General features: G+C 54.6%; 2 protein-coding genes across 3 annotated transcripts; both read left to right on the top strand.

Moving 5' to 3' along the window:
• Positions 1-1,375: 1,375 nt before the first annotated feature.
• On the top strand, positions 1,376-2,709 carry CLDN2 (claudin 2). The gene has a single exon (XM_009099481.4). It carries the CDS (start codon positions 1,561-1,563, stop codon positions 2,254-2,256), a length of 696 nt encoding a protein of 231 aa, XP_009097729.1. The 5' UTR covers positions 1,376-1,560; the 3' UTR covers positions 2,257-2,709.
• A 12,786-nt stretch (positions 2,710-15,495) lies between these two features.
• Positions 15,496-22,168, top strand: LOC103824266 (nuclear pore glycoprotein p62-like). Of its 2 annotated transcripts, XM_050974501.1 has the most exons (12): positions 15,496-15,800; positions 16,586-16,971; positions 17,834-17,944; positions 18,408-18,539; positions 18,710-18,814; positions 19,269-19,377; positions 19,529-19,673; positions 20,091-20,140; positions 20,262-20,396; positions 21,064-21,175; positions 21,574-21,640; positions 21,953-22,168. In XM_050974501.1, exons 1-12 carry the CDS (start codon positions 15,511-15,513, stop codon positions 22,042-22,044), a joined length of 1,734 nt encoding a protein of 577 aa, XP_050830458.1. In that variant the 5' UTR covers positions 15,496-15,510; the 3' UTR covers positions 22,045-22,168. The 2 variants fall into 2 exon arrangements, with proteins under 2 accessions (XP_050830458.1, XP_050830459.1); XM_050974502.1 differs by lacking the exon at positions 18,408-18,539.
• Positions 22,169-22,247: the final 79 nt, after the last annotated feature.

Below are 22,247 nucleotides of genomic sequence, written 5' to 3'. Positions count from 1 at the left end.
GGTGAACCTACCCCGATAATTCATAGACAACCAGCAAAGCGTTGGGCATCCCAGCTCCCCAATCCTTCCCAATACGCAAAGAAAGAGTTTAATTCTGATCTGCAATAAGACTCTGATCCAGGAGATTTGCAGGTGGATTGTGCAAAGCTCAACATTTGTAGCTGGATTGTAGCTGAACAACTGCAGCCCCTGATCCCCTAGGCTGGGGCCCTGGCTGCTCACCCTGTCCTGAGCAGCTGCCTCCAGTCCTGGGTGACCCCCGGCTGCAGCCACCCTAGGTCCCATCCTGCACCTCCAGCCACCTCCGTAAGTACCTCAGAGCTCCCTCCCTCGCCTTTCTGCCAGCACCTTGAGCACTCTGAGCACCCAGGTGAGGCGGTGTGGGAGATCTTCGTTAGAGCACAGGAGAGCAGACAGAAAGCTGGCAAACTTTGGTGCCAAGCATTTGAGGTGGTGGGGGAGGACGGGAGCAGGGGCAGGCCCTGAGTGCTGGCAGCAGGCTCAGCCAGGAGCGTTCCCTGGGGGAGGGAGGCCACTGGCCGTGGTGCCGGGCTCAGCCCGGTTTCGCAAGGCACCACAGTAGGAGGAATTTTTAAACAAAGCAGAGGGAAAACAAACCAACCCTCTCCACCACTTCTGCCTACCCCCCCCCAGTCCCTGTGTACAGGGCTGTGGGTGGGAGGTGGCACCGGCACAAAATCCCAGCATGAGCTGCACCCGAACTGCTCACCCCTCCACAGGACAGGTCACCCTGCTTGGCTGGCATGCTTCCAGGAAGCATCCCAAAGGAGATGCCAGCCCTGATGTAATTCTGCCCCCTGTGAGCCTCCAGGCTCTCCTGGGGATGCAGGTGTCACTGTCACATGCATCCCTCTCCATCCTTGTCCCCAGCAGCACAGAAAGGCTGATATCCATGGTTCAGTCTCAGGTGGCTGTGTCTCTTTGTCCCAAAGGAGTCTCAGCAGCTCGGGGTGGGTCGTGGGTGGCTGCAGATGCCTCAGGTGAGCCCCATGCAGACGGGGATGAGGTGCCATCCCATTTCCTCAGATGGGGGAGCTTTGGCTCCACCACCTGCAGTCACCTCCAGCAGGTCCCAAATAAGATGGTGCAGCCATAGCTTTTTGGCTTCCTCAGCTCGAGGTGTCACAGAAGACAAGGGGCCTCGAGGAAGGCAGTGGGCACTTTCCCCACAGCAGTAGCTGGCTCTCCATCCCTGCCCGCGGCGTCAGTGCAGGGGAGGGCTTTGGCGTCCTTCCTGGGCAGCGCTGCTCTGCCTCTGGAGCCTGCCTGGGGAGATAGCGGAGGTGAAAGGGCGCCTGGCGCTCCTCCGAGCGCCTGGCTCGGGTCAATCGTTAATCGGGAGGGATTGCTTTCCGCTCTCTCAGGTAACCTCCCCGCGGCCCCCACCCCGCACAAAATCGGCACCCCGGCAGCGGGGTGGAGCTGCAGCGCTGCGAGCAGAGCCTCTCGCAGGGCCATGGGAACGTGAACACACGGGAGGGACCTGGGCCACAAGCTGCGAGCCTCGGCTAGCGACAGAGGTGACAGCCAGCCCCCACCATGGTGTCCATGGGGCTCCAGCTGCTGGGCTACACCGTGGCCTTCCTGGGCTATATCGGCACGCTGACGGCCACGCTGCTGCCCAGCTGGAAGACCAGCTCCTACATCGGCTCCAGCATCGTGACAGCCGTCAGCTTCACCAAGGGGCTGTGGATGGAGTGCGCCACGTACAGCACGGGCATCACCCAGTGCGACATCTACAGCTCCCTGCTCAACCTGCCCGCCGACATCCAGGCGGCCCAAGCGCTCATGGTGAGCTCCTGCGCCGTGTCCTCGCTGGCCTGCCTGCTTTCTGTCTTCGGCATGAGGTGCACCGTCTTCAGCCAGGGCTCGCCGGGCAAGGACCGCGTGGCGGTGGCGGGCGGCGCAGTCTTCGTCCTCGGGGGGCTGCTGTGCTTCATCCCGCTGGTGTGGAACATCCACGTGGTGCTGCGGGATTTCCGCAACCCCGTCATCCCCGACAGCATGAAGTTCGAGCTCGGGGAGGCTCTTTACCTCGGCATCATCTCCTCCCTCCTCTCCCTCGTCGGCGGCTTCATCCTCTGCACCTCCTGCCCTCCCCGGGACACCACGACCGCCTACTCCAGCGCCTACCAGCCCCAGCTGCTGGCGAGCAAGAGCCCCCAGCCCTCTGTCAGCCAGGTGCAGAAGACCAAGAGTGAAGTCAATTCCTACAACCTGACAGGATACGTGTAGTGGCTGCAGGGGGAACCAGGCTGGCACCTCTCCCGGCTCCCAGAGCGTCCGGGCTGGCACGGAGGGAGCGCGGTAAGAGCAGTGGGCGCGGGCATCACCGCGTGCTTGGGGGGGTTGATCCCGCTCTCTCCCTGGCATTCTGAGAGCCTTGTGACTGCTCGGAGATCCCAGCTGGTGGCTTACACTGCTGAAGGACCCTGAATCCGGCTCCTGTTCTTTACTCCGTCCTGCCAGCTCGCAGGCAGCTCCTGGCGTGGCGGGACCCCAGCCTGCAGCCCCAATGAGCCTGACTGGAAAGGGGAGTGGGCTTGTGGCCCCAGGGACCGGCCCGCTGGCCATGGAGGCATCGCAGCAGGGTCAAAGGCATGTGCGTGGGTCTGGAGGTGCTGCCGGGGGAGGGGGGGTGAGTGCTGGTTGCAAACCGATGTCGCAATAAATACGTCTTTCTAGCCACACTGTATCCGAGCTTTTCTCTGACACCGAGGGGCTGGCACGGGGCTGTGAAGAGGGCCAAGATGTGAAAGGTGCCCCGGCCCTTGCTCTAGCCTGCCTCCCCCCCCTCCACGGCTGATGGCTTTGTCACCCGGGAGGCCAGGCAGGTGGGAGCACTGCTGAGGGGGAGGAGGGCCACTCCCTGGCACAGTTTGTCCCTGGGCACTACGCTGGGAGGTTGCCATGCACCGCTACTGCCAGGGTGCCAGCAGGGACATGCAGAGCTCCCTGCGGGATAATAGCAGGCAGCACCTTCCCTCTGTCCCCCCAGCCCTTCTTGCTTCTGGGAGTGCAGGTGTGATGAAACTGGGGTGCCCACAGGGGGATTCATTGCCCCTGTGTGTGGCACACCAAGTCCCCAGGTGGTGGGCAGCCCTGACATTCCCACATCCCCAGTCCAGTGAGCACTGGCACCCTGGGCAAACATGATCCCAAGGACCAGGGGCAGCTCCTGTCTATGGTAGAGTCTGAGCAGCCCAGCTCAGCTGCAGAGAGGCCTCACAAACAGGTCCTGAGCCCTGAGGTCCTTAAAGGGTCTGTTTTGGGAGAAAAATGCCACCAGTGAGACACTGGAAAGCTGCAAGGGATGGACAGGCAGGAGCCAAGCGTGTAGAGGGACAGGCTGTGTGGCTGCAGCCCTGTGGGGGAACAGCAGCAGGACATCCACACAGGCTGCTGGTGGCACTGGGGGTGCTGGCACATGCCAGGCCATGGCAGGAGAGGAGGTGCAGGCAGCCCAGCCCCACAGCCCACCAGGGAGCAAGAGCATTTTAATCCATCTGCTGTACCACTGCCCAGGTGAGAGAACCCCTGCTCTGCTGTGCCACAGATCAGGGCCACCCAGAGACCACCATGTCCCCCAGGGAGCAGCAGGCCTAGGTCTACCTGCTGACCCCTCATAAAACAATTTATATTAGGCCATGGAGAGGAAGGGACCATGTTCTGCACTCGAACGTCACCGCTGTCACCCTTGCACCAGTGAAATCATGTTTGCTGTGGGGTTAGCATGCTCCTGATAACGTTGGGTCATGCTTTCTCCCCTCCTCAGAGGGCAGGGAGCTACACAGGGACCCATCCCCTGGGTGACACTCACTGAAGGGGACCAAGGTGGATCTCCAGGCAAAGGCCAGTGGCCCATTTCCATGGCCAAGGGACAAAACAAGCGCAGCATCAACCCTGGACCAGCTGAGTTATCTATTCCTGCCCTGGGGAAAAGAGTGCCCTGGGGCATGCAAGAGGCTTAACCTGCTGCTGCAGCCCCCCAGGAGATGTTGCAAGTTCTGAGGGTCCTTTGGCCATAAATGGTATTTTTCTGGGCAGCTGGTGGAGAGAGTGGGAGAGAAAATAGTTGGCACAAAACGTCACACCTTAAAGAGGAGGAATTCCTGGGCACTGGGTCCTTGCCCCTCGCCTCCCACCCCTGTCTGGAGGCAGAGGCTGTGCTAATTAAACAAAGGGGCATTTGAAACGCTCAGAGCTTGATTGGTGCTGGGCTTATTAATGCTTTAATTCAAGGAGCAGAAGGGAAGCTTTCCCCAGAAGGAGAAAGGCAGCTGGCACGGGCAGAGGCAGGCAGAGCTCAGAGCTGGGGTACAGAAACACCATCACACTGGAACAGGGACCAGTTCCCCGAGCCCCTGGGCCACCAGCCCTGCCACAGGGGAGCCCCTGCATTAAGCAATGGGTGGATTCAGGGAGGGGAACGTTTCTCCCCTCCAGCTTTCCTGGCCTTCAATGTGAATGCACCAAAATATGTGAAACCTGCCTACAGGGCAGGGCAGGTTGACACAGATTTTCCACTTGGGAAGGAGGATGGGGAAGGGGAGGGGAGGACACTGGGTGCACAGCTGAGGTGGCAATGGTTATCTCTGCATCATGCAATAGCCATGTTCTCATTATTGATAAAGCAGGTTCTTGAGGGCAGCCTGGATGTCACCCAGCCTAGGGACAGAGAGAACAGGAGCCCAGACTGCCCCAGGGGCAGCTCTGCTGGTGGTGAGTGTGAGGCAAGGGATGGAGCCCAGCCAGCCAGCACAGACCCAGCCCCTCAGAAGGCTCTTGCCCCTCACCAGCTCAGTGGCAAAAGCTGAGGGTGCTCCAGGATTCCTGCAGGAAAGGCACAGGGGAGCACAGCCAAGTTCAGGACAAGATGGGGGAAACAGGGGTGAGCAGAGGGATGGGTGGGGAAGGGCTCTCTCCATCTCAAGCCCCCACCTTGCAGACTGGTGTGGTGGAGTGGAGAGCCTTGCAGCCCTCACTGAAGGGCCAGGCTGCAGTGATTAATCCCCTGCCATAAGGAAATTAGTCCTTCCCCTCTTTCCCATCTGGATGATGCCTCAATGGAAGGAACGGGGCAATAAAATAATGTGCCCTTATCTTCAAAAGTGATAGAGGCACTATAAACACTCAGTACACCCCAACCCAGGATCAGGGACTGCAACCTCATCAGCTGGTCATGAGAAATGTGCAGAAAGTCACAACTTCTTCTTCCAAAGAGGGAGCAACCCAGCCCATCTGCAAGGCCCCTGCATCCCGCCCTTGACCACCAAGCACTGTCCCAGGGGCAAGCAGAGCCTCTTCTCATGCAGGGCACTGGGCAGGAATGCCCAGGTAAAAAAGGACACAGGTTTGCCCTAGAGCCACCAGGATCACACACCTCCTGCCTCCCTGGAGCCCTCCAGGCAAGCAGAGCTCCTTCTGGCATTCCCAACCCACTGCTCATCTCTGCCTGGCACAGCTGACCTGAAGCAGCAGCAAATAATCCATGCAAGCTCTCTGGGGAATATCAGGTCACATGCTGGGAGGGCCCATCTCTGCCCACAGCCCCCAGGAATTGCTCAGATAGGAGAGATGGGAGGGGGAAGGAGGTTCAGGCCAGGTCCCTGATGGGCTGAGGCACTTGGAAAGGACCAGCACATTCCTCCACCCTCTCCCCAGCCACAGCACACTCCCAGCTGCCTCCCACGCTGTGTCAGAGCCTCCTGGTCCCTCAGCAAGCCAGGGCTGAAATGGAAGATTGCTCATGGCTCTGCAGCAGCCTTTTCAGGAGCAGCAGAGGGTACACAACCAAAAGGGGCTGCTCCGGACACCCCAAATCCTGACTGCCAGGCTAGGCTCAAGTCCCAGTGGCAGGAGTGGGAGAGGCATTCCCTGCCCCAGCCATGCCCCTGAGCCCGGGAAAGAGCCTCATGTGTTCACCGCTGGTATCTGTGGTGCTCAGCTGGCAATTGCAGTCACATTTCACCTCCAAAGGCTGCCTGCCCTCCTGGGGCCGTGCGGATGGCCCTGGTGAGTCAGGGCACACAACACAGGCTGCTGGTGCCCAGCTCTTCTGGTCCTGCTGGGAGACCTGGCATTGGAGGTGAGGAACAAGCTCCTCTTTGGGAAACACATTCCATCAAGGGAATAACTGGTGCACAAACTCATGGCTGTCCACAGCCTCCCAGGTGAGACCTGTTTAAAGGCACCTTAAAGGATCTTTTGGTCTTGAAGGAAAGATATGAGGGCAGAATGAACTCCATGACACTGCAGGGGACAGAGGCCTTTGGAGATTGCTAGAAAGCACCTTCCTGTTTGAACAACAGCTCAGAAATCTATCAGGAGGGTTATAAAAGGCATTTATCTCAGAAAAGCTGATACCCGTTGAGAGGACACGGATGTTTGATCTTCCAGGCGTTGCATTAACATCACAATCAGATTGTTCCATAATAATTAGAGTCTAATCTCTATTGGAGGAGCTTCAGGTTAGTGATCTCAGCAAGCCTCACGTACATGCAATCTGTAGCAGTAAAAAAGGCTTTGTAGTAGAACTCACATCAATTCAGTGAGCAAGGCATACTTTTATAGTGGTACAAACATAAGGTCTTCCACAGATTTTACAGAAGTATCGGGAAAAACATAGTCCATCTCCAAAATCTGCCAAAATCTGCTTTGGAGAACTGGTTTAGAGAATTGCAGATAAATTGTGATGGTTCCACAGCACCACACTGGACAGAAGAGAGGAAGACCAGAGGATCCCAAACACCTTTGCATGGACAAATAGAGCTGCAACCCCCTTAGCAAGTCTAGAGAGTCCTCCCAAGCAATCCCTGCCATCCTGTCACCTCCATGCCTGAAGGCACCAACATTTTGGCAGCTGCTAACAAAGGTTCATACCTAGAAGATGCTCAGACCCCAGGTACAGCTGAGCCCTCCAGGCTCTCTACTAAGCACTACGAGTCTGGAAGGAGCAGATCTCCCCATAAGCAGAGAAACCAGTCAGCTTTGGGGCTGCCTTTTATCTCTGCTCAGGAAATGAGGGTGTGCTTTGAATGAAGTTTTTCCCACACTGGCAAGCTAATCTTTTCCCAAGTCAGGTGTCTTTTTTCACAGAACTTACAACACCCTTTATTTCTGGGATGTCCAGCCTGCTAAAAAAGGCTGAGAGCAGAACAAGACTCACGTCAGAAGCAGCATGATTACCTCAAACTTGCTTTCCCAGAAAAGCTGTCTCTCTAGGTTTCTCAGGTCACTGGAGCAAAGTCCCACAGCACCAGCTCTACCTGGCAGGTGCTTCTAAGATTTTTAGCCCTTTTCTTTTGAGGCAGTGGGCACAATCTCAGCCTTCAGTATTTTTCAGGGCATAGAAAAGCCCAGAGACTCTGCAGGCATTACAGAGCTAAGGGCTGATCTCAGCTATCCCTGGATGCACCACTGTGATGCTGACATGCCCTTTGAACAATTCCAGTACACTTTTACAGGAATGAGGGCACTGCTCTTTGGTTCTTCCCCACTGCCAGAGAAGGCAGGCACACATCTCACCGACCGCTGGGGCCTCTGATCCTCCCACGACTGAGCACCTCCTCCTCACCCTTCTGCCCTTCCCAAACACCCTTTATTTTAATGTTCCCAGATTGTGAACTGGCAGGATGTCTCACCCCAGGCCTGGCTGCTGGCCGGGGCAAGGCTGGCTCCACCTCTGTGCTGCTGGGGAGGTGGCAGGGGAGAGATATCAGGGAGAAAAACAATTAGCTCCTTGTTTCAAGGCAAGGAGAGCAGGCTTTGGGTTTAGGGACATCCTCAGCAAAGGGAAGGACCTCCCTGTTGCAAGGCAAAGCCCCTGGAAGTGGCTCCCAGAGCAAAGTCCCCATAGCCCAGCCCAGGGAGCTGCCAGGACCCTGCTAGCACACAATAAATTTCCACCTGCCTGGGCAGACCTGTCCCTGTAGCTGACACCCCAGGGCCAGCTCACAGTTAAGGGTCTTGCTGTGGGTTATGGCCTCCTTCCCAAAGCTCAGGGAGCCCCATCTCCCTGCTGTGCTGGGTGACCAGTGTGCCAAGGGCTAATTCCTGCCTTGGGATTCTGCAGCTGAAAGCTCTTTTACCTCACAGGTCACAGGTGCAGCTAATCCACCCAACTTCAGTACTGGGTAAAATCCTCATAGGGAATAAAAGGGAAAAAGCAGTGCCCAACACAGTGCAAAGGCAGCCCAGTCCTGTGTGAGGAGACAAGGTTCCCTCAGCAGTCCCCGAGTGCAGCTGCCCTTTCCCATGGAAGATCTTTGCAAAGCAGAGGGAGGCTGCCCAGGAAATGCAGGACTAAAGCTCCCAGCTCAGTGATGGGATAAAGGGAGCCACAGTGCCTTCAGCAGAGTGGGCTGAGGGGAAACACTCCACTGCTCTTCCCTGGCTCCTTGCACTGCTGCTTGCTCCTGCACACCCCTGTGCAATGCTGGGACCAAGGGCAGGACAGGCTGGGTCCCCCCAGGCCTTACCAGGGCTGCTGGCTGCAGCCCCAGGACTTCCTGGGACACAGCATGGTGCTGGCACAGTGGGCACTGGGAGGAGAAGGCTTTACCAAACATCCTTATCTCTGAAGATGCCCTTCTGACCTCCTCACCTCCACTATGTGTTTATCTCCAGTACACAATCCCCCCAAACTACTCTGGCAGCAGCTCCTGGCACAGGCATCCTCGAGAGAGTTTTGAAAGATGCAGAAGAGAAGTGCCAAGTTTCAAACTCAGCTACTCTGATACCAGCTTATCCAAGGAAAATTAATAGCTGCAGCTTGCCAAGCTACATCCATTTAGGAAACGCTCCATCACAGAACTGCTTTGTGTGTTATTTCCTCACACTGGGGAAAACAAATCAGCTCAAGAAATGCCAGAAGACCCATGTATTGCTGTAAGGAGCATATATTTTTATCTTGCTGCTGATGTCAGACACAGAGAGGTGAGAATATGAAGCCTGCTAGCTGTTCACAGGCTGCTGAACGCTTCCGTAGGCTCAGGGATCTCTGCTGATGGATGCTTGCATCAAAGCTGCCCTTTGCTCACCACCCCCTCATTCAGCACAGCCCATTCCTCTCACTAACTCCTCAGGGTCTGTTTTCTGCACATCACCGTGGGCTTGGCTGGGCAGACTGAATTTCCTTCACAGCAGCTGCTGTGGGGCTGGGTTTGGTTCTGTGCTGGGAGCAGGGCTGATAACCCAGGCATGTTTGAGCTCTCCCTGAGCAGGGATTGCACACAGCCAGGGCCTGTCCTGCTCCTCACCCTCACCCCTGAGGAGCTGGGGGGCACAGCCAGGACAGCTGATCCCAGCTGACCCCAGGGACATCCCAGACCTTATGGCATCACCCTCAGCACACAAAGCTGGGGGAGAAGGAGGAAGGGGGAACATTCTGAGTTTGTCTTCCCAAGTAATTGATGGAGCCCTGCCTTCCTGGAGCACCTGCCTGCCATGGGAGGCAGTGGATGAATTCCCTGTTTTGCTTTGCTTGCATACACGACTTTTGCTTTAGTTATTAAACTGTCTTTATGTCAGCCCACAGGTTTTCTCACTTTTACTTTCCCAATTCTCTCCCCCATCCCACCGGCAGGGAGGGAGTGAGTGGCTGCGTGGGGCTGAGTTGCCAGCTGGGGTTAAACCATGACAATCACTCAACCACGTTCTCCTTTCCCTGGGTGGCAGGAATAAACCAGGAGACAGGTTTTAGCCCAAGGGCTTGACACACGCCATGAAAAACTCTGGGGATGTCTGTGAATAATCTGCTGAAAAATAAGGTCAAGTATGTTAGGGATAAAGTTCAGATCACAGAGCTACTTAAATGGGAGGGAATAAAAAAAGATGCAAAGAGGAGGAGCAGCAGCAGCTGAGATTACGCATATGTGCCGTGAAGAACATTGAGATCAAGTCTGAAGGAGGTGTGGACATTTCCTGCTTTAGAAGCAGCTTTGGAGAATAAAATAAAGGTCTGTCTTTTCACCCACCCAGGGTAGATGCTTCAAAGCATGATTGGCTTTGGGGATAAAACTTCACAGAATGGTCAGAAGCATGGATGCTCCCAAGATCATTGGCTATTTTGTACTTCAGAAAATATATTTCATGCAACCATGAAAACTGGTGCAAGCATCCCAAACACTGCTAAAGTAAAACTTCAGCTCATTGCAATATCCTGGTACAGATTCAATCTCCTCAACAGCTCTACTGAAAGTGGAATATGATTGGGGTGTAGTTTGAGGACTGGCTGGAGAAATGACAGAAGCAAAACACCAAACAATGAATGAAGGTGAGAAATGCCACTTTCAAACCATGAATGGAGGGAGACAAGGGCATACCTTCAATCTCAAGTGTTCCCACCTGCAGCACTGACCTGGAAACACAGTAAACAACACAATCTGAGAAAGTCAAGAGAGGTCACAGAAACAGCTCTGAAATCTCAAAAGGTGATCTGGAAATGAAACAGGATTCAACCAAGCAGGAGATCAGGAATGCTAGACACAGACACAGGTCCTACAGACTGCAAAAACCCCACAGCCATATAGACCTGGCCTTTCTGCCTGCAGTAGCAATAGAGAAAGTCCCTTCTGTGGTAAGTTATAAATGCAGCCCTTTCAAGGAGGAAATGATGTGGCACAACCCTCACCATGCAGGATGGGGGATCTCTGTCCACATCACTGCGTTGCTCAACTCTGACTCTCAGGCAACGCACACAGCACGCGTTTGGTGATATCACCTAAGCACTGGTTTCTGTCACATGGTCTCATGCCTTTCCAGGAAAAATGAAGAGTTTCAGTCAAAGGAGGGATGCTGGGCTGGCCACCCACGCACCCTGTCCTGCACACCCATGGCCTGGGTGAGAGAATGCACTTCAGGAATGTCTGACTGTAGGGGTGAGCTCTCCTCAGCTCCTTGGAGCCAGTCATTTCAAGGTATAAAGGAGGAAATCAGGTTTTAAGATGCTTCTGCTCTGGAAACCAGCACAGGCTTGAACAATATTGAACTACTTGCACCTTGTTTTCTACCCACCATATCCTGCAGGCAGCACAGGGACTTGCAGCATCTTTTGGATGCAGCTTCTCCCCTTTGTCACATCTGGCTGCTCCCAAACCCCTCATCTTCCTCAAACTCCCCATCTTCCTCAACATTTCCAAGTTTAAAGTACAGCCATGTGTCACTGCGATATTTTATGAACAATCCCTTCACCAGGATTTCTTCTCCTGGCAAGATGAGAAGCCTTAGCTTCTCCATGTTTTGCTCCTCTGGAATGTGATTTGGAGAACTGTTTACCCAGCATGTGAATAGTTTTTAATTAGTGGCCAATCACAGCCAGCTGTGTTGGACTCTCTGAGTCAGTCACGAGTTTTTATTATTCATTCTTGTTAAGCCTTCTGATGTCTCCTTTCTCTTTCTTTAATATAGTTTGAGAATATAGTTTTCATATACTATGATATGATATTATATTGTTAATATAATAATATATAATAATGTAGAATAGAATAGAATAGAATAGAATAGAATAGAATAGAATAGAATAGAATAGAATAGAATAGAATAGAATAATATCAGCCTTCTGAGAACTTGGAGGCAATTCTCATCTCTCACCTCGTCCTGGGGACCCTCACAACACCACGACAATTGGTGACCACAGCCATGCTGCTGGCTGAAGAAGAGTCTAAGAAGACAAGCCTAAACAAGGGAAGCTGCCAGGCAGGACAGCATCAGCTGGAGAAGGGGGGAGCAGGGCTCAGGCAGGCTCCCCCAGAGCCTTGCAGCAGATCTGAGGCAAGCCCGGCATCAGCACCCACCGGCTGTTCCCATGGCTACCCGGGAAGAGAAATTGACTTCAAGGAACCTCGTGTCGCTGCATTATTTAACAAACAGACAGTGATGCTCGGGAGGAAAACACAGGCAGGGACCCAGTTTAGCAGCTGCATGGGCTGGACAGACTGATGGATGCCCTCATGGCATGGAAGGGCCCAAATCCAGCTCAGCCCGAGCCAGGCAGGGTGTTAGCCACAAGGAGAGTCCAGCATGGCCACAGCAGAGCCGTGCTGGCCCTGCAATCCACAGCTGTTTGTCCAGAAACACAGCCAGACCGGGCACCTGACAGAGCCCAGGATGCCTGAGCCGTTCGTGCAAGAATCCAAAGCCTGACTTCAGGAAAGGGAGGGCCTGACCCCACCTGGCAGCAGAGCTGCTCAAAGGCAGCACTGGGCAAAGAGGAAAGGGATGTGGGCACGAAGGAAAGCTCAGGAGGGAAAAAGAGCATGGAGGAGTATTGCAATGCTGTGATGGCCCTGACAAGGGGAGAGAATGATGCATCTGACCCCACCTTATCAGAGAGCTAATTACTTTATTATGCTATATTATTTTATAACTCTAAAACTGGATCTGCCAAGCACTCAACCCTGCACACACTGCACAGAATCTCGTGACTGTCACCCAACAGTCCTGACACACATACACACACACCTGGCCCTGATAGGCCAAGGAAACAAAACCCCATCACTCTGGGTGATCTCCATCTTGCATTCTACTTTGCACAAACACAGGCACAGCAAATGATAAGAATTGTTTTTCCTTTCTCTGAGGTTCAGAGAATGTGAAACCCAGAAATATTCTTGGGAAGAATTGTGCCTTGCTTTTCTCTGTGGAGAAAAGTGTGGGGCTACAGAGGAGTTATAGGGATGCTGGGAGAGATGAGCAGGCTTTGAGGGAAAAAGCATTGATGGGGCTTACATTGGAAAAGTGGCTCAGCATGGCAGCAGTGAGGAGAAACAAGAGGGGCCTGGGGGGAAGCTGGGGCAGGGAAAACAGGAGCAGCAGGAGGGGTTTGGCCCCATGGGTGTCCCGAGCCAGCGAGGCATGAGCAGGATGAGCAGGACTACTCTCACCACACCATGTTTTCAGTGCTGGTGTAACCCAGCCTTTCCCCTTCCCAAAAATCCGGCAAGGAGGAGCAGAAGGGTGACCCAGATCGCTGGGATTCACCAGCCAGCTGCAGAAGGCCACGACCCTGGGGTTCTGTGAGATGCCAGGGTCCACCGGGCCATTCCGAGGACCCTTCAGGGCAGGCAGGGGACACGTGCGGGACACAGGCAGGCCAGCAGTGCCACCGTGTGGGAGCAGGTCACCTCCTGCTGCAGGACACGGGCAGCCAGGGCTCTGCAGCGTGAGAGAAAATGCAAACACACATACATCTATAAATAAACTCAGCTCTCACCCTCCCCCCGTCCCGAAACTTTAAAAGAATGAGAGGTTTATCCAGAGACATTTTCTCAGCCAGAAACCTGCTCCTTGCTGGAAGCCAAAAGACTGTGTTGTCTCTCAAGTGATTTTCAATAACACCCAGAAAAATAACTATTTTACCAGGCACTGAAGTGAGACTGACAGGACTGTAAATACCAGGGTCTTCCTTCTTGCTCATCTTGAAAACTAGGACTTTGGCCAGCTTCCAGTGTGCAGGGACCTCTCCAGGCTCCAAGGCTTGAAAAGTAATGGAGAGAGATCCTGTGATGACAGCCCAAGCATTTTCAGTACCCTGGGATGAGCCCCATCATGCCCCATAGATTTGTGTGCATCCAGCTGGAGCAGCAAGCCTCACACACGTTCAGTTTTGGCTGGGAGTTTATCCTACCCCAATCACAGCTCCAGGGCTCCCAGGGCCCATCTGATGTTAATGACCTCATCAAGTACAGACCAGTGTGATCTCTGAGCCTCCTTTTGCTGTTAACATGTTTTAACAAGTCCTTTTTGCTGTCTTTCACTGCACTGGCAAGCTTGAACACTAATCAAGCTCTGGCCACATGAGCTGTTGAACAGCACCCCCCTCATTTTCCTGTGTAGCCTGTCCTTGCTTCCCATGGCCATACACTGGGACTTCTATTACCCCCAGAAACGAGTCCCTGTGACAATAACCTGTCTTTTTTTTCTCCACAGGAGTGATTCTGACATGGAATGCAGGTCAGCTTGACCTTGTTGATGCCTCCAACCTCAATGGAGCATAGTCCTCAGCACTGGTTCTGGTATCTCTGACCCAAGGGCACCTGAGAAGGTGGGGTGATCCCAGAGGAGCACACAGAGAAATGCAGTTTAACCCCTGTGTGCAGCACAGAGCACTGGGCACAGCTGATTCCAAGGGAAGGCACCAGCACAGTCAGGAGTTACAAGGAAACAGTGTTAGGAGAAGTTCTTTCTAGGCACCACTGTCTGTGTTGGTTTCCTGAAGCACAAGGTTAAAATCCGGCATGTAGGGGTTTAGAACAGAAATGTAACTATCATTTTTCTGGCAGCCACAAGTACTGCACAGGTGTTTTCACTGATTTTTCCAACACATTCTCGGGTCTCCATCCTCAGACAGTGCTGCTAACTTTGACATTGCTTCCTTCTCTGTTGAAAAGGGCCTTTATTATCTGGTTTCTAAGGTATAAAAATTTACTTCTTGGCCTCCAGAGCCAGCTGGTTTCCTTTCTACTTAATGATAAAGGCTATCTTATCTGGCTTTATGGAATGCTGAACTTCAACAGCTAACAGCCATTGAGCCATATGAACTGGTTGCACCCTGGAATTTGTTGATCAGAGAAAATAATTTGCCTTCAGTAACATCCAGATAATAGTCCAAACTCTAGCAGTTCTTTCCACTTAGCATTTGAGCTGAAATTTTTGGTAAGGAAGTAAAGCTTCTTGTTCTGCAACAAGTCAGGAGTTCTCAACAGGGAATTAATTTTGTTATTAGATGTTTTGCCATTGGAATGTACCTCAATCAGCACACTTAACTAAAACCCACCCAATTCTGTTTAAATTATCTCATTGAAATGGACAGATTCCTCTGGAATGAAAGGCTGTTATTCTAAACAAGAAAAAAGAGGTCAGACAGTAATAAAAAAAAGCAGGCTGTGGAAAAAGCTCCCGATTTAATGTCGCCTGTTTGAATGAGATCTGTGTTGACAGGTAGGTGTCCCTGTCCCGCACCCCGGCCCGCTGTCCCCTGTCCCTCAATCTGCTCTGTCTCTCCCCTGTCCTGCTGTCCCCTGTCCCTCTCTCCGCTCTGTCTCTCCCCTGTCCCTCACTCCGCTCTGTCTCTTCCCTGTCCCGCTGTCCCCTGTCCCTCTCTCCGCTCTGTCTCTCCCCTGTCCTGCTGTCCCCTGTCCCTCTCTCCGCTCTGTCTCTCCCCTGTCCCTCACTCCGCTCTGTCTCTTCCCTGTCCCGCTGTCCCCTGTCCCTCACTCCGCTCTGTCTCTCCCTGTCCCGCACTCCGGTCCCGCAGCCGCGTCCCCCGTCCCCACAGCAACGCCGACACGCCCCGCCCCTCACGCCCCAACAGCAAATCAGAACCCACATCCCGCGAGTGGCGGCCATCTCGACCAATGGCCGTGGAGGGCGGGAAGGTGCGGGGGCGGGCCAGGGCGGGGCGCGGTGACGCCATCGCGGCGCGCGCGGTCGCGGAGCCGCCGGGCGCAGCCGGAGCTCGGCCCGCGCCGCCGCCGCCGCCGCCGCGCCATGAGCCAGTTCAGCTTCGGGGCGGCCGCTCCCGGCGGCGCCTTCGGCCTGGGCGCGCCCCGAGCCGCCGCCACCACGGCCACCAGCGGCTTCTCCTTCTCCGCGCCGGCGCCCGCCACCGCCTCCACCGGCTTCAGCTTCGGCAGCGCGGCGCCGGCGGCGGGCGGCGGCCAGCCCGCCGGGCTCTTCTCCTTCAGCAGGCCGGGCCCGGCCGCGCAGCCCTCCGGCTTCAGCTTCGGCTCGGCCAGCGCGGCCCCCGCCGCCCCGGCAGCCGCCGCCTTCCCGCTGGGGTGAGAGCCGGGGCCGGCCGGGGACGGAGGGACAGAGGGAGGGACAGAGGGACGGACGGAGAGAAGGAGCGGGGTCCTGTGGGTGCTGGGCGAGAGCTCTGCGGGGAAAGCTGCTCGGGCCGAGCCTTGGCCCTTGTGCCGGCTCTTACCAGCGCCCCGCAGGGCTCGGCGAGCCCCGGCCCCGGCCGCTGTTGGCACGGGGAGCCCCTGCACGCTGGGGAAGATGTTCCGCGATTGCGGCCGGAACGGGGCTGGAGACGCGTGCACGCAGAAAGGCTGAAGCTCAGCTGCCGAATATCAAACGTCACGCTCTGACCCGGATCCGGGGTGCTCTGAATGTTTTCCCGGCAGTTTGGGAGGCATTTGCCGTTCAGGAAAGGCTGCGAGCTCTGGAGCGGTTCTGCAGAACTGCTGCTGGCAAAGCTTGCCAGATGGGAGCTGTGGGAAGGGAGCTCAAATGGGGACGAGCAGACAAAACCAGCCTTGCGTAGAGGCAGTGGAAACGGTGAGCAGAGAGAAGGAGCAGCTTCAGTGCGCTGCCATAAACTGCCCTGTGGTACCTGGGTGGGTGGAGGTAATGAAGGGACAGGCAGTAAGAAGAGCCCTAAGGGGGATGGCAAGAGACAGCAGCTGGATGGAGTCAGAATTGGGACACAGCCTGGCCAGGTGTGCATCTCTTTGAAAGGAGGTTTGTGCTGTCAGCAAATGGTCAGGGAGAAAGCCAGCTGTGGACTTGGGTGGATGTGTGTCTCAAGCAGAATGGCTTCCTTTCTTTTCTTCCCCAGGACAAACACCCCAAAAGTGACCTTTGGAGCCAGCACTGCCACTCCAGCTGCTGGAATCACGGGGGGCTTCTCTTTTGGTGCCCCTGCGGCAACCAGCACCCCCTCGAGTCAGGCAGCAGCCCCGTCTGGCTTTGCCTTTGGCTCTGCTGGCACCAGCAGCAGCAGCACGGCTCCCTCTGGGACAACAGGAGGCTTCACCTTCTCCAGTGGCACCACGAGCCAGGCGGGCACGGCCGGGTTCAGCATCGGCACCGCGGCTGCGCCCGTGACGTCGGCAGGGCTGAGCTTTGGCACGGCCCCTGCGGCTGCTGCCAGCACCAGCACGGCCACCCTGGCAGCTGCCAACCCAGTAGCAACGCCCTTCAGCCTCGGGGGGCAGCCTGCAGGTGGGTGAGCAGCCTGGGGGTTGTGGTGAGTCAAACTGGGGCACAGACACACGGTTTGGGGTCGCTGGGATGGGGCTGTGCTGCAGGCAGTTTGGGGTCCCTGGGATGGGGCTGTGCTGCAGGCACACAGTTTGGGGTCCCTGGGATGGGGCTGTGCTGCAGGCACACAGTTTGGGGTCCCTGGGATGGGGCTGTGCTGCAGGCACACAGTTTGGGGTCGCTGGGATGGGGCTGTGCTGCAGGCACACAGTTTGGGGTCCCTGGGATGGGGCTGTGCTGCAGGCACACAGTTTGGGGTCACTGGGATGGGGCTGTGCTGCCGGCACAGTTTGGGGTCCCTGGGGTAGGGCTGGCCCAGCCTCATCCTCAGTGGGCACAGCTGTGAGCAGCAGGTGAGCAGCACTGACAGCAATGAGCCATGGAGTGCCCAGGTGTGCTGAGCAACCACCAAAGGGAACAGAGGGCTCACAGGTGCAGTGCATCAACATGAGGGGTGTAAAAGACTGGGCTAAAGAACAAGAAGGGCAGATGCTTGCAGCCTGCTGTGGTGGTTTGGTGTCACTCTGTGTGGGTTGAAGCCCTCTGAAATTGTGTGGTGACACTCGGTGTAATGTGGCCTTCTCACTTGTGCCCTGAGCTGTGACACAGCCTTGGAGGCAGCTGGAGGCTGGGAGCCTTTGGCACGGGGGTATCTGAGGGTTGCAGATTCTGCAGCCTCTGGCTTGTGCTGGGGCAGAGTGGAGTGAGAGGCTGAGCCAGAGGTGTTTCTGACAGGCCTGTCCAGGGGCTGCAGTGCTGGGGAGCAATTGCTCTTTAGCCTCTAGGAAGGGAATCCATCTTTTCCTTTTGCTCCTGGTTCCAGGTCTGACCTTTGGGGCTCAGCCTTCGACAGCAGCCACCAGTACAAGCACAGCAACACTGACCACAAGCACCAGCCAGGCACCCACCCTGACCTTTGGAACCAAGCTGGGAGGTAGGAAGCTGTTCTAGAAAACAATTCCTGAAGGCTTTGAGGAGTCTGTTCTCCTCCTGGCTATAGTTGTCTGTTGGAAGTAGACAAATATCTTATACTGGGGTGTGGGAAGGGGTCACAAGTGTTTGTTTCTGTGGGTTTCCCTGGCAGGGGGGATCTATGACAGCTCCTAGAGCCATTGCACAGTGTGTCCTGTGGTTCTGATAGTGTCCCACATGCCATATTCTGTTCTGTGCTTCTTTGGAGAGCACAAGGGAAGGGAGGCACAATCTTAAAGGGGCAGATGCTGAAACAGAGGGAGTGGAGGGAGAAGAAGAGGAAAAGGAGGTTTCACATGCTGACATGCCTAAGAAGCAGGTGTGGCTGGGCAGGTGGTGTCACCCTCCCAGCAGGTTGTTGTGCAGGGGGTGGGTGGGTGCTCAGTGTGCTCTGCTTGTACAGCTGGAGCTGTTTGTCCCTGCAGTCACATCCACAGCTGCCAGCACAGCCTCCACCACCAGCACCACCTCAGTGCTGGGCTCCACAGGGCCCTCCTTGTTTGCATCTGTGGCAACATCTTCAGCCCCAGCCTCCTCCAGCACTACAGGCCTCTCACGTGAGTCTCTGCAGGCAGGGTTGGCCCTGGGCCAGTCAAGGGGCAGCCAGGCTGCTGCTGCTCCCTGGGGCTGCTGCTGCAGTGGCAGGGGAGCAGGCTGGGCACAGCTTCTCCAAGGGCCCTGCATTCCATGGCTCCTGCAACCTGGTAATGGTGTCTTCTCTTCACAGTGGGTGCCACCTCCACTGGTTCCACTGGGACAGCCAGTCTGGGGACACTTGGCTTTGGATTAAAGGTTCCTGGAACCACAGCTGCCACCACCAGCACTGCCACTGGTAGGAACAGGATGCTGAAAGTCACTGAAGAGAAGGGAGGCTGAGTTCAGTGCTCTGTGCAGGTGTAAAGGGCCATGTCAGAGTAGCAGCTCAGCAGCTGTGATTTGTAAAGCCCTCAAGTAACTGAAACCTGCACACTCTGTCTTTCTCTGATCCTTTTCCATCTCTTTGTGAAAACACAGAAGTTCTCTCTCATCCACTGCAGAGGTGCAGGGGAGGAGCTGGGTGTGCTGGCAGTTATTGGTTCTAGCAGTAAAACTTGGGCATATTGACAGGGGTTGGGCTGGGGATGCTTTCATTCCCTCCTTGGCAGATGTAGCATTTGCTGTTGTTCCCTTCAGAGGGATCTGCTGCAGCTCCTACAGCCATGGGCAGTGCACCCTGGAGCTGCTCTCTCTCTGACAGGTGCCAGCTGTGTCCCCTTCTGCTGCTTGACTTGAATCTCTTCCTGCAGGGACAACTTCTGCTTCTGGCTTTCCCTTGAACCTGAAGCCATTGACTACCACTGGTGCCACTGGAGCTGTGACCTCCACAGCTGCCACCACCACAGCCACCACAGCCAGGTGGGTCTTGTTGCCACTGACCCTTTCCTGCCCGGGCAGGAGCAGCTGCAGGGCTCAGGCTGGGCTCTGCAGGAGGAAGGGGAAATCACTGAGACTTGTGGTGTTTGTCCCTCCTGACCTTGTGTCCTGTGCTGCCCTCGCTCCCTCTCAGTGCCCCCCCAGTGATGACTTATGCCCAGCTGGAGAGTTTGATCAACAAGTGGAGCCTGGAACTGGAAGACCAAGAGAAGCACTTCCTGCATCAGGCCACACAAGTCAATGCCTGGGACCGCATGCTGATCGAGAACGGGGAGAAGGTGAGGAGCCCTCACCTCATTCTGCTTGCTCAGCTCCTCCAAGGGCTCTGTTACAGGTGCAACAGGCAGCTATAGCATGGTACACGTAGCTCTGAGCTCCCCCTGGCTGCTTTTCACAGTCTGTGTGTCTGTTCTGGCCTTTAGCCTTGGAGCTGGAAATCTGGTCTGTGCCTTTGCTCTCTGATACCAATTTCTCCTATGGGGGTCATTCCAAGTTTATTCCATCACTGGGATTGGAATAGGGAGGAAAAATAAGGGAGGATCATTCCTCCCTTACTCCATCTTGGGTCTGTAGATCTTTGTGACCATCTCTTGTTTCCAGTAGAACTTGCATGGTGCTGCTTTCTCCCTCCCACCTCTCTTTGGACAGCTGACTTCTTGGTTTCCAAGGTGTAAGGAAATGTCTTCTGTTTCCAGATTACTTCGTTACACAGAGAAGTAGAGAAGGTGAAGGTTGACCAGAAGAGGTAGGAGACCAGGAGCACCTGAAATTATTTTATTCCTTCTCTCCATTGTCCTGCCTGGTTGTGGGACAGCTCTGCAATATCTGTAACATGAAAGGGAAGCGTTTGGCATTTCTCTTTGCAGACTGGATCAGGAACTGGACTTCATTCTGTCCCAGCAGAAGGAGCTGGAGGACTTGCTGACCCCTCTGGAGGAGTCTGTGAAGGAGCAGAGCGGGACCATCTACCTGCAGCACGCGGATGAGGAACGGGAGAGGACGTGAGGCACAGACCTGCTGGCCATGGGGATGGGCACTGTGCTGTGCTCACAGCAGCCAGCAGCACGTGGAGCTGGCATGGGTGACAGGATTGAACAAGCAGTGGCTCCTGTCAGATATTTAGTCCTGTTTTATGCATGGCAACCTTAGATTTTACTATTTAGAAAATAGAACAGTGTGTGGATGCCCTTGAATCAGCATGAAAAGCACTTTGGATGTTGGTGTATTCAGCAGTCTGGGAAGTGGTTACTAATTTTGGCATAATATTGGAAAGTTAATGGTTCTTCAGTGCCCACAGTGGTGTGAGTAGAGAACTCTGTGTGGCACAAGTCCCCTTGTAAGGCTTTAGTGATGCATCATGGCTGGGTAATTAAAGGCAGTGTTTGTCTGCTTCAAGAGATAAGGAATCCTGAATCCAGGCTTGCTCCTTCCTTCAGTCCCCCTAAGCCTTGCAGAAAGTCCTCCACTCTCCTTCTTGTCTGTAGATCAAGGGAGGCAGGGGTTTGGATTCCCTTCATGTGGGTGTGGAGCCTGTCTGGCTGCTATTCCCAGGTCTCTACCAGTCTTGGCTGCAGATGTGGAAGCTGATTCTTATGGCCCACAGTTGCTGTGACTGGTGTTCAGAGTTTTCTTTAACCATTCTGACCTTGTTTCCTGTGTGCTCTGCAGCTACAAACTGGCTGAAAACATCGATGCTCAGCTGAAGCGCATGGCACAAGATCTGAAGGACATCACTGAGCACCTGAACACATCAAGGGGCCCAGCAGACACAAGTGACCCTGTAAGTGCAAGCTTCTTTCTTTATGATTTATATTAATTTGATCCTAATGTTCCTTATGGCTGTACTCAGCAGCTTTTTTTTCACTAAAAGTTTCACTTCAGTATTGCAGACTGAGTTTTTCCATGTTCATTTTGAATTTTGCCTCCTCAAGCCTAAGGTGAGGAATGTTCTGCTGGTTCTTAGGGCTAAATTAAAATAAGCCAATGTCACAGACATATCATCTGAACTGTGCAGTTTTCCTGCTGGTATGGAGAAGCAAAGTAGCAGCATTGCTGCACACACCTCCCTGGCCAAGTGGCTGCTGCCTTAGGGAAGCTGGGCAAGGAGAAACTTGCCTTTGACTCCTCTTGCTGTTGATGCAGTCTCACAGCTGACTTGCACCTTCTCTCTCTGCTCAGCTTCAGCAGATCTGTAAAATTTTGAATGCACACATGGATTCCCTGCAGTGGATTGACCAGAATTCAGGTGAGCTTTGTCCTGCAGCCTTTTGGGACTGTGAATGGGAAGCAGGAGCATGTGTGTGAGTGTTTGTTCATCCCTGAATTCCTGAGGATGCCTGAGGAGTCTTCCTCCTTATCTTCAGTGGCACTGTCCCTTCTGGGCTTGAATTCTCCTGCTGTGCCTGATTAGTGGCCTCTGCTGAGAAGTTACTCCTGAAAACTGCTGGTGTTTTACCAAAAAAGCCTTCCTAAAGTGTTTTTCTTCCTCCTGCACGCAGAACCGTGCAGGGTTGTGTTCTGGGCTGACTGTGACATTAATCCCTTGTTTCTGCCACAGCTGTGCTGCAGAGGAAGGTGGAAGAGGTGACCAAGGTTTGTGAGAGCCGCCGCAAGGAGCAGGAGCGCAGCTTTCGGATCACCTTTGATTGAAACATTCTCATGTTCAAAGGATGGACATAAACACCTCTGTTTTCTGTGCAGGTTTTGAGATCCAACATGATGACCCGGTTTTTGTTTCCTTTTCTTGCAATAAAATGTGTTGTTTGTTCCCAAAGGTGATCTTTGTTGTGTTGGACAGGAGTAGCTGCCTGAAGTTTGTGGGGATGTGTGGTCTCTGTGCTTTAGCTGTGCCT

The sequence above is a fragment of the Serinus canaria genome, chromosome 4A (assembly GCF_022539315.1).
Source record: "Serinus canaria isolate serCan28SL12 chromosome 4A, serCan2020, whole genome shotgun sequence".
Classification (NCBI taxonomy): domain Eukaryota; kingdom Metazoa; phylum Chordata; class Aves; order Passeriformes; family Fringillidae; genus Serinus; species Serinus canaria.
Note: the sequence above shows the minus strand (reverse complement) of the source record. Positions and strands in the feature narration are given on the sequence as shown.

What these genes read in the sequence shown, in the direction of transcription:
- CLDN2 (XM_009099481.4), top strand. Translation starts at nt 1,561, where the DNA reads ATGGTGTCCATGGGGCTCCAGCTGCTGGGCTACACCGTGGCCTTCCTG.
- LOC103824266 (XM_050974501.1), top strand. Translation starts at nt 15,511, where the DNA reads ATGAGCCAGTTCAGCTTCGGGGCGGCCGCTCCCGGCGGCGCCTTCGGC. An exon ending in CACCACCAGCACTGCCACTG is followed by an intron (nt 18,815 to 19,268) that starts GTAGGAACAGGA and finishes CTCTTCCTGCAG; the next exon opens with GGACAACTTCTGCTTCTGGC. An exon ending in CAGCAGACACAAGTGACCCT is followed by an intron (nt 21,176 to 21,573) that starts GTAAGTGCAAGC and finishes CTCTCTGCTCAG; the next exon opens with CTTCAGCAGATCTGTAAAAT.